The 10,943-nt window shown below is 50.8% G+C and overlaps 1 protein-coding gene across 1 annotated transcript; it reads right to left on the bottom strand.

Moving 5' to 3' along the window:
* Positions 1-6,024: 6,024 nt before the first annotated feature.
* Positions 6,025-8,575, bottom strand: LOC149331633 (uncharacterized). The gene is made up of 2 exons (XM_089555531.1): positions 8,291-8,575; positions 6,025-7,188 (listed from the first exon to the last, which is right to left on the bottom strand). The coding sequence occupies exons 1-2, from the start codon at positions 8,573-8,575 to the stop codon at positions 6,028-6,030; spliced, it is 1,446 nt and encodes a 481-aa protein (XP_089411657.1). The 3' UTR covers positions 6,025-6,027.
* Positions 8,576-10,943: the final 2,368 nt, after the last annotated feature.

Below are 10,943 nucleotides of genomic sequence, written 5' to 3'. Positions count from 1 at the left end.
AAAAGTCGATGTCCTCACTCGTTGGAATCACATCTGTCAGAATCCGAGCTGCTGGGACTAGACGTGCAGTTTGTTTTCATATGCGCTGGTCAGCACGTGTGTGGGAAAGCAGACGATGCAGCAGTAGGTGCGTCACAACTTTTGTGGGCCTACGTGACCAAGCGAAGCAGTTGATCTTCCCCCTCTTTGACGTCACTGTACAACTCGGAGTTCCGAAACCGAAACCGAAAATCGTTCACCTAAAAATGCTATAATAAATTATTCACTGTGAATATATGAATCTTTGAGTGTGTATCATGCTTCCTGGAGCCATAAGAAACGTTTGAAACTAAGAACGCGCGAACCACAAATTTGGTGTCTCCACCCCTTTAACCTGCGCATACGTTGGCAAAAAGTTCGATGTTATAAAGTGCAGGCATGCCGGATGAGCAGCATATGCCGTTAGCTGCAAGAGCCAAGGCAGAACTTGCAAGACTAAAAATATTGACAAACCTTTAATTTCCTCATAACGGAAGGCACATGGCTTGCCGGCCGGTGGCTGCGTGACTGCAGCGCGAATAAATGCATTGCAGCTTCTGTAATATTGAACATTTTTTAAAAATGTACCTACTTGTAATGCTTTGTCCGTTTTTCCTCTTCGTCGATGCTGCGTCAACCAACGAGCGTGAACAGCGTCGCCTGCTAGCGCGCGCTGCACGACGGGATTGCACCGCGCGCCCAAAAATACGCGCGTAGTGTACGAGAGTTATTTATTTATATATATTAGTATTCGCCCTTTTTCTGCGGAGGGCTAAGAAGGACGTCATCCGAAGGTGGCCACGTACTCCCTGGGCCGCTTCTCTCGCTCTTCGGGCGCCGTGTAGTTCCAGGTGACGTCAAAGACGTGCGTGTCGAAGGGGCGCATCCGATCCGAACCCACAACTGTTCAATCTGGGATTTGAGCCCGAACCGCAATGATTAAAGGTATGCTTTCCGAACTGTTCGGGAAGCAGTGGAGCCAACTTTTAAGGGGAAAGCCTTTAATGCCTCATCGTTGTGGACAGAAGGTTGCCAGCAGAAGGTGTCAAAATTTTTCTAGTGAGACCACAGAAGAAATCTTTGTGCACGATGGGATTCGAACCACGATCCTTCAGTTCCACAGCCGAGCGTGCTGATTGCTACGCTATTCGCTGCCAACGCATGTGCAGTTCTCCTTCTGAGCCGCTTCTCTGGCTCGCCGGGCGCCGTGCAGTTGCAGGTGACGTCAGAGAGGTGCGTGTCGAAGAGCATCCAGGCGATGTCCTTGCGAAGCTGAAGCTTCTTCACCTTGTCCACCTTTCACAGGAGGGCCGTACGCTGTTTACGGCTTCTGTTTTGAGCGTCCGTCATTATGTTAGCAAACGTGGTAAGGATAAAAACCATGCTTCTTGAGCGCTGTACTGACTGAACAGCGGTTGGAAGCAACGGCCTCGACGATTTGACGGATGCTGGCTTCGGGGTATGCACGATCCTAGGTGAGAACATTATTCCCGGATTCTTCAGTCAGGATAACTCCCTTTGCCTTCCGTGAATGAAGTACAAATCCTGTGGTCCGGAAGAGTTCGTGCATTTTAGCGAACATCGCATGGGACGAAACCGGGAGCCCAGGATTCTCGAAGGCGTGGAGTCTTGAGGCGAGGCGAGCGTTGGCATTCGTTTTTACGCAGGCGACAACCATCTGCTCATTCTCGGTCAACGAGAATCACGGTTGCAACCTCCCTGCCATTCCAACGCGCATTGAGTTCATATATACAGTGTGTCCCAGCTATTGCAGCTGCCTTGATCGTTCTGTTAACAGAATCTACAGCCGGCAGCGGACCGGTGAAGATTTCGGTGAAAAATTATCAATCGCAAGCCGATAAGCCAGCGAGCCAGAGCGGAAAGGAAAATCTAGCACATTATCATCAGGCTGCTTTTTCGAAGCCGCTGAGAATAGGTAGCGTGGCACTTCAATGCACTTCAATTGGCACTTCAATGCCAATGACGAAAAAAGAGCGCGTGCTGCTCACGGAGGCAGTGACTATGCGCTCTTCTCGAGCGCCTGTCTGCCGCAGTCGCATCTATAGCCTTTGTGCTGCCGGTTGTCGTGGGCGGGATATCATGGGCGGGATTTGCGACGCACTCTGAGCGTTCAGTTTCCGAATCGAACACGAAAAGGCTGAAAATTCAATCGCGATTATCAATATCTGTTCCACTTTGAATCTTTGCAGCCTTCAATATTGAGATTGCAATATGCAACGTAAAGTGAAGGGTTAAAAAGATAATTAGCGAAATTTGGCTAATTAAATATATTTGACCGCTTTGTCTTATCTTGTGTCCGCCGAGCCGAATATGCATTCTGTGAAGGCGGCATTCATGGCACTATCAGCGCCTTTCTATTTTTTAATCTGTAAACGGTAAAAAAAAAAAAAACACCCCGTATGCTTTTCCAAAACTGTTAGAATTCACACCTTCAGCCGAGGTCATCACAAGACAGCAACAGCATACAACAAAATAATCCTCTCCAAGCCGCCGCGGTGGCTGAGTGGTTATAGGGTTCGGCTGCTAACTCGAAAGACGCGGGTTCGATCCCGACCGCGGCAGGCGACTTTCGACGGAGGCGAAGTTCTAGAGGCTCGTGTTCTGTGCGATGTCAGCGCACGTTAAAGAACCCCAGGTGGTCGAAATTTCCGGAGCCTTTCACTGCGGTGCCCCTCATAGCCTGAATCGCTTTGGGACGCTAAACTCCCTAAAACTAAACCGATCCTCTCTTTCCACCCGCATAAATTAGCATACTGTCGGTGGCAGACAAATCGAAAGTGGCAATACCGAGACTACTTGCTTATAGCTTACATCCATTCGGACAATGCCAACCAAGCTGCGCCCACAAGGTACAAAGTATGCGTTTAGTTACGACAACGTGCGAATCCGAAAGCGACGTGGGCACTGTTTACCTGGGAGGGAGTGCCCCTGTGCAGTCCGAGATAAAACTTTGTCTTATCCCTAGGTTTACACACGTAAACAATCGCCACGTCCATAAAACAGTCATTTATTTACATTGTAAAGAGGAAGAGGAGGAAGAGGACCGTGCCAAGACGGCTTTTGTTACACCAGATGGCCTGTACGAATTTACCGTCATGCCTTTCGGCCTTTGTAATGCCCCAGCGACTTTCGAGCGAATGATGGACTCCGTTTTACGCGGCCTGAAGTGGACCACGTGCCTGTGCTACTTAGATGACATTGTCGTCTTCGCGCCTGATTTTGAGACGCACCTTCACCGCTTGGAGCACGTGTTGACATGTTTAACTGCCGCGGGGCTCCAACTTAATCTCAAAAAGTGTCGCTTTGGCGCCCGCCAACTGACAATTTTAGGTCACGTCGTCTCTAAGGACGGCGTGCTTCCTGACCCAGCCAAACTTCGTGCCGTCGCTGAGTTCCCCAAGCCGTCGACTCAGAAGGAACTTCGCAGCTTTCTCGGCCTGTGTTCTTATTTCCGACGTTTCGTCCGAAATTTTGCCTCTATCATCGCACCACTTACGAAACTTCTTCGGGGCGCCAACAACCTGTCCGATTGGTCACCTGACTGCGACGACGCCTTCATCACCTTACGCCGGCTGCTCACAGCGCCTCCCATTTTACGCCACTTCGACCCCACTGCTCCCACTGAAATTCACACCGATGCCAGTGGCGTTGGCCTCGGCGCTGTCCTTACGCAACGTAAACCCGGATTTCCCGAGTATGTCGTTGCCTACGCGAGCCGTGCACTAACAAAAGCGGAATCCAACTACTCAGTAACCGAGAAGGAATGCTTGGCGATTGTTTGGGCGATCGGAAAGTTTCGCCCTTACGTTTATGGCCGCCCTTTCGATATCGTCACGGACCATCATTCCCTGTGCTGGCTGGCCTCCTTGAAAGACCCTACAGGCCGCCTCGCTCGCTGGGCCCTGCGCCTACAGGAGTATGATATCCGTGTCATCTATCGCTCCGGCCGAAAACATAACGACGCCGACGCATTGTCCCGCTCTACACTGCCGCCAGACGTTGTCTGCCACTCGCCAACCGGTTGCGCTTCGCTGTCGTTTTCAACAGATACCATGGGCAGCGAGCAAAATAAGGACCCCTGGATATCTTCGCTTGTACGTTTTCTCTCAAATTCTTCGGCGGCACCCGTGCCTCGTGCCCTCCGCCGCCAGGCTGCTCACTTCGCCATTCGTGATGGTCTATTGTACCGCCGCAACTACGTCCCTACCGGCAGGAAGTGGTTGCTTGTCGTCCCTGCCCATCTGCGGTCGACATTCTGCGCCCTGTTTCACAACGACCCGCAGTCTGCTCATTCCGGCGCCTTTAAAACATACACGCGACTCCGTCTCCGCTATTATTGGCGCGGTATGTCCACCTACGTCCGCAAATACGTCCGCTCGTGCCCTGACTGTCAACGTCGCAAGCCGGCTCCTCACCACTCAGTCGGCCAGATGCAGCCTCTCCCTTGCCTTTTCCGTCCTTTTGGCAGAGTTGGAATTGACCTCTACGGCCCCCTTCCTTACACTGCTGCTGGCAACCGCTGGGTTATTGTAGCCGTCGACCACCTCACGCGTTACGCCGAAACCGCGGCTCTTCCTGCTGCTACGGCACCACACGTTGCCTCTTTCATCTTGCATCACTTCATTCTTCGCCATGGAGCGCCTCGAGAACTGCTGAGCGACCGTGGGCGCGTTTTTCTGTCCGAGGTCGTGGAATCTCTTCTCAAACAGTGTAAGATCACTCACCATAACGCCACGGCCTACCATCCTCAGACTAACGGTTTGACGGAACGGTTTAACCGCACCTTGGGCGATATGCTGTCGATGTACGTCTCTTCCGACCACTCCGACTGGGACAGGATCCTGCCGTTCATCACCTACGCCTACAACACCGCCACGCAGACCACCACCGGCTTCTCGCCATTTTTTCTCCTCTGCGGGCGCGAACCTTCCTCACCACTCGACACAGTACTTCCTTACCGGCCCGACGTGTCCGAGTGCACCACTCTTTCGGAGGCGTCCAAGCATGCCGAGGAGTGCCGTCAGCTCGCTCGGTCGTTAACATCCGGCGAGCAGGGGCGTCAAAAATTCCGTTTCGACACAAGCCACACTGATGACAGTTTTCTACCCGGCTCTCTCGTCTGGCTTCACGTGCCGTCTACCTCACCTGGCCTTTCGCCCAAACTTCTCCCCAAGTACCACGGACCTTACCGCATCGTAGAGCGCACTTCCCCGGTCAACTACATTGTCGACCCGGTGACACCCTCCACAGATCAACGCCGACGCAGCCGCGAGACTGTTCATGTGTCACGCCTGAAGCCGTACTATGACCCGTGTGTGTTGTCTCCCTGACTCGCCAGGATGGCTTCGCCTTCAGCCCGGGGGTGATTGTAAAGAGGAAGATGAGCAGCGGCGGCCGCCGCTCCGCTAGCGCGCGGCGCGAGATCGCTGGCTGGATGACCGAAGCTCGGACCGGCATTTTGGCTATCTGTCGCTAAGTTCCTTTCCCCGGAAATCCTGCTACAACATCATTTTTAGATTTCAAAATTCCGCGTCTGAGAGCCTAGAACAGTGATCTTTTATATATATGTAATAAAGAGAGTTGGGGTTTGCTGCCCCAGCGGCTAGCGCCGACGAAGGATACGAAGAAGATAGAAGACGAAGCTGACGAAGCTCGGCCAATCCCCCGCCGTGGGTATGTGCCATTCAGCCCGAGGACATCATCATTATCGGGAGCGCGCTTGCGAACGCTGGCCTGCTGAGCAGCACCGCTTGAACAAAGACCGGCCGTTCACACTAATTGTGCGAGTTGTCTCATTACAATATTTCAGTTCTAGGCAATAAACACAGGCAGGGGCATGTCAGAGGCAGCAATGAACGAGCAGCGTTCTTTATTGGTCACGGTGTGAAATCTGGAGCTTAACAAAAACTGCTGCCAGGTGCACGCGCATAAATGCGTCTAAGCTGTCTTCCCCCCCCCCCCCCCCCCCCGTTCTCGGCCCGGGGATAATCAGGGCAGCACCTCGAATCTCACCCTGATCTGGTCATCTTTCACGTAGCCGTCACTGATGATATCATCGAGGTCAATCGCAATTGTGGTATGAAGTCCCGCAGAATCGTCTGATGCTACCGGCTTTTGACAAACAGGATCATTACCAGAAAAGTAGTATATGAGCTCACGTTCCGCCCCTCCATTTGGGTGCACAACGGACAGTTTTATTGTTGGCTTTAACGGCCACTGAAGAGCGTCGTCCATGGCACCACTGTACAAACAGAACCAAGCATGGAGTGACATTTTTCGCGTTGCATTTTGAATGAGTAGCAATCCAGGTGACATATAATAGCCGCATAGATATACTTTATCTCCTTTGTACTGGGACCACCCATCCTTAAAAGCTTTTTCTCGGAGGGATTGGAAGTTTTTCACGAAAAACTCGCAGCGCCTCACCTGCCTTTCACAGTGTCCCAACACTCCGTCGCTGCAGTCTCCTGCATTCTTTCTTTCGGTCATGCCTTCCTTAACCTCCTTTATTCCACCTAAAATCTGGGAAGCCTTTTCAAGGATCTCCCCGGCCGCTTCTTTCGACTCGCCTATCACTGCTTTTTCCAGTCTATCCAGGCGGTTGAAAAGAATTACCATACCCTCGCTGTTGGCAACCCAACGTTCCCTCGTATCCTTCCTAAACCCTGTTATTTCATTGAAGCATTTTTTCTGAGTCTCCCTTTGTTCTGTCCTTCCTTGGACCACTTCTCGTCCCATGGTGTCATTCAGAGCGTTAATACCGCTCCGCAGTTCACTCAGTGCTTCTTGGCAGTTGTTCACGCCGTGAACAACTTCACTGAGCCGGTCACTATTGGCGCCGCTTCCGACGAGAAGACGCTCAAGAAGTGCTTTCATTTCGTCTGCCCGTCCTTCTAAGCTTTGATTGAACGATGCCAGAAGCGCCGCACCGTTTCTGCAGCTGGCCTCCCCTCCGCACTCGGGTGCAGCAGGCGTAGCAGTGGTGCAGCAGTCCGATCTAAAATGCCTGCAGACGTCGCTGCAAAGAACAACGGCCGAGCATTTGGGGCAGCAGATGGAATGGTATCCGCATTCTCGATGGAAGTGTTGGACGATCTTGGATGCAGGCAGTACTTCCCCGCAGTTACTTTCCTTATTCCAGCATTGGACCTGCAAGTGATAAAGCGCACAGCGCTTTTACAACGCTAAGATCGAGACAAACACAAAATTCTGCTGCACTATTTTTGTAACTTACGTTCAGGCTTTTGGAAACCAAGCGCTTTGGCGAATGCCGAGGGATTATAAGAACGTTCGTGATTTTCAATTTACACAGTCGAAAAAGAACCGGCATTACAATTGATGCGAAAGATGCAAAATAATCTTTGAAATCAGCATGAGCAGAAGGGGGTACATTTTACAGCTCGACTCTTAGCGGTTCACTTCTAGCGCGATTGGCGTCGGAGTTGAAGCCCATCACGTGACCAGCGCAGCTCACGCGACCTGCGCGCCAAGATGTCACTGCAAGATGCGCCCCCTAGCCGCAAGCGCGCCACCTACGAAGGCAAGACCGTTCTGTACGAGCTTCCGTTGAAGCCAAGGGCTGGCCTCTCATTGCTGAGAGTTAAGTTACCACAAAGACATTTTAACGATGGTTACTTGCTAAATTTTTCGACCGTACATGCCGGCGGAGAGGTTAAGGACGCATTGTGCGAGGCGTTCACGCTCGATATTTCTCCCAACATCAGCTGCGTCAGTTAAAAGCATTACTGAGAACGCATAATATCAGGGGAATTTTTTTCAGTAATGGTGTCGATCACTGTTGGTCAATAAAAGATCACATAATTCAACAGAACGGAAATGAATCGACAACCACATGCCGCCAGTGCATTCCGAACCCACGACCTCTGCATTTAGCGTTGTGGTACCCTACCGCGTTAGTTACGCCTTTTACGTTCGAGCGCATCTGCTTTGCATGTAGCCTCACTTTTAATCAGGTTTAAAGCGCTCCATGAACGCGCACCTCTAGCTTTCGGGAATTTGTCGCTTCCTTCCTCCTCGCCCAACAGCTTACCTTGTCCTTCTAAGGAATGTGTACCTTTCGAGCCGTGAAGAAGAAACCACGATAAAAATCAAACTTCATGCATGATATGCTTAAGCCTCTAGAAAATGACACCAGCGTCTCACAGGGCTCATTAAAGGCCCTCTATAACAAGGGTCTACATTCGCAGAACAGTTGCACAAAAGACAGAGTCATTCCTTTTTTCGCACTTGCCTTTCTTTTGAGCAGCTCCTCGACGGGGAACTCGTTCAGTTCGACGTCATCCTCGTCACAGCGACGGCCGTCCAGCGGACACACAATGGCGTCGTCCTGGGCGCACTGCTCGTAGCAAGCCTCGCACAGAGTGTGTGCGCACGGAAGAAACGCGGTCCTCTTCCGCAGCAGTCCACAGACGCTGCATACTCTGTGCGACGGAATGGGTTTCACGAAGCGTAGGGGCTTCCAGTCGAGCTCCACGGAGAAGCCTACCACAGTGTACTGCCAGATTTCAAGAGGCATCACTCCAGGCGTCCACTCTTAGCTCGGCGGTGTGCACGATCTGACTTTTTCCGCCCCTCGGAATGCGCGCTCTTATCGCTTTTTGCTTGCTCTCCCCCCCCCCCCCCCCCCCCTTTTTTTTTCTTGCCGGTCGTCAAGGCGACAATGCCCCCAATACCAGCTGCCTCTCGTTCCTCGCTTCACGGACACTGTTCATGCGGCGAAAGTTATCAGTAATACAGCCTTCGTAATGCCCTCCTTCAAAAAATGAAAAGAAAGGAAAGAAGAACCCTGATAGCAAGCTGCAAACTAGGCGACCACAACTGCTCCCCTATATACACCGAGTGGTTCACAGCTTTAAAAACGTGGCAAGCCGCTACGACGTACAGAATTTGTCAACAATATACAGCCCAAGGGCTTTGCTTTCAAATCGTGCAGCGGAGCTTTTGAGCACATTTGATAGTCCTAAGCTTGGGAAGCATGTGGACTTAAGTTCTTCCCGCCTTCGTGAAATTAGAGTCCCTAAGTATGCAAGAGGTGCCGCACTTCGGAGCTCAGAAGCAGACCCCTGGGGCTGTATAACACTGCACCTGCCGTGTTCTCCGCACCCATAAAGCTGTGTGGGTTGTACTCACAGATCGGGCAAAAGAAGAAACCCGAGTGCGATAAGAGGCATGCCAAGTCTGTTGTTTCCTGCGCCGTCAGCGTGGTGAATGAAATCCCACTGACATGTGGAAGGGTCTATACATAGGCCAGACGGGACGTTGCATCATTGACAGGGCGCGGGAGCATGAGAAATCGCTAGAGAACGGAGGAGGGGAATCAAATTGGCCTCCCCGCTGTAAAGATTGGGAGTGTGAGACAGTGCTTAGCAGTATTCTAAGCAGAACTCGCGATCAGGTCGCACGTGAAATTCTTGCAGCCTTTAGGATTAAAAAGAATGGCCGCACGTGTGTTAGTGACAGCTCTGTAGCTCTTCGAAGAAATCAAATTTGCTATCTGGAAAACGAGAGGCAAGCACAGCAAAACAATTGCAATGCCGCAGGTTAAAACTAACGCCTACCGTTCATCATTCTTTCCTCGAACCACAGCCGAGTGGAACACCTTACCCTATGAGGTAGCTGACATGCCCTCAGTTGAATCTTTTGTTACGGCTGTGTCACCTTATCTATCATGCAGCAAGTATTTCTTTACAGCGCTTCTTGCTTTGCCGTCCGCCTTTCAAAGTGTATTCCTTCTTTCTTTTTTTTCTATTTTTTGATTGTGCACATTCCTTCGTGGCTCATTGTCAATAGCATGTTTTCTTTGCCGCTGTTAAACTCACCTTAGCAATTGTTCAAGAACAATGTATCCACTCCTGCTTTGACTGCCAAGAGGCAGTTGGCAGTATTTGATAAACAAAATAAATAATAAATAAATAATAATAAAAAAATAAGACCCGTACCGCTAGTTATTCACCCACACTGTCGCCGACATGCTCTGTCTTCCAGTGCCTCGCTTCTTACTGAACCAACTGGGGCCTCTTCTCTCCCTGCCGAGAAGGCTCGGACTTCTGCTGAAAAATAAAAATTTTCTCTCTCTCTCTCCCAATCCCGCTTACGCTTAAAATACCGCTACACACTAGATATGTTAATGGGTTGCTTAGTGCACACTCTGGGAACATGCGTAGTGCTTAATTCCAACTTTCTCAAATGGCTCAAAATTGTGTTTGCAGCTCCGACAACGCATCACACTGCTTATCATCCTAGCCCCTCATCCCCCCCCCCCACACACACACACACACAAAAAACACATGTCGGGTGGGTCGCCAGAAATTCTGGGGGGCACTTTGTTGACCTAAAGGTCAATGAGGCGGAAGCCTTTAGTGCGGTGTGTCTGCTTGTGTCACTGATGTGTGGTAAAGATGATAATTAGGCACACAATTGTTTGTGAATCTTAAATGCTGGAGACACTGGAGGGCGTTTGGAAGGCATCCGTCTGGTTCGACGCCTTTCTGCAAACACTCTCCAGCGTCCTAGACAAGGAGAACTACATATGCGTTGGCAGGAAGTATCGTATACCATTAGCACGCTCGGCTGCGGAACGGAAGGATGGCGGTTCGAATCCAAACGTGCACAAAGATTTCTTTTGTGGCCTTACTGGAAAAATCAGGACACCTCTGCTGACAACCTTCTGTCGACAACGGTTAGGCCTTAAAGGCTTTCGCCTTAAATGTGGACTGCACCGTTTCCCGAACAGTTCAGAAAGTTCGGGCTCAAATCCAAGATGAAACAATTGTGGATTCGGTTCGGATGCGCCCAAAAATACGCGCGTAGCGTACGAGAGGTATTTATTTATATATATATATATATATTAGTATTCGCCCTTTTTTCTGCGGAGTGCTACGGAA

The sequence above is a fragment of the Amblyomma mixtum genome, chromosome 8, assembly GCF_055824585.1.
Source record: "Amblyomma mixtum isolate Tamu chromosome 8, ASM5582458v1, whole genome shotgun sequence".
Classification (NCBI taxonomy): domain Eukaryota; kingdom Metazoa; phylum Arthropoda; class Arachnida; order Ixodida; family Ixodidae; genus Amblyomma; species Amblyomma mixtum.
The sequence above is the reverse complement of the archived record's forward strand: the minus strand, read 5'-3'. Positions and strand labels throughout refer to the sequence as shown.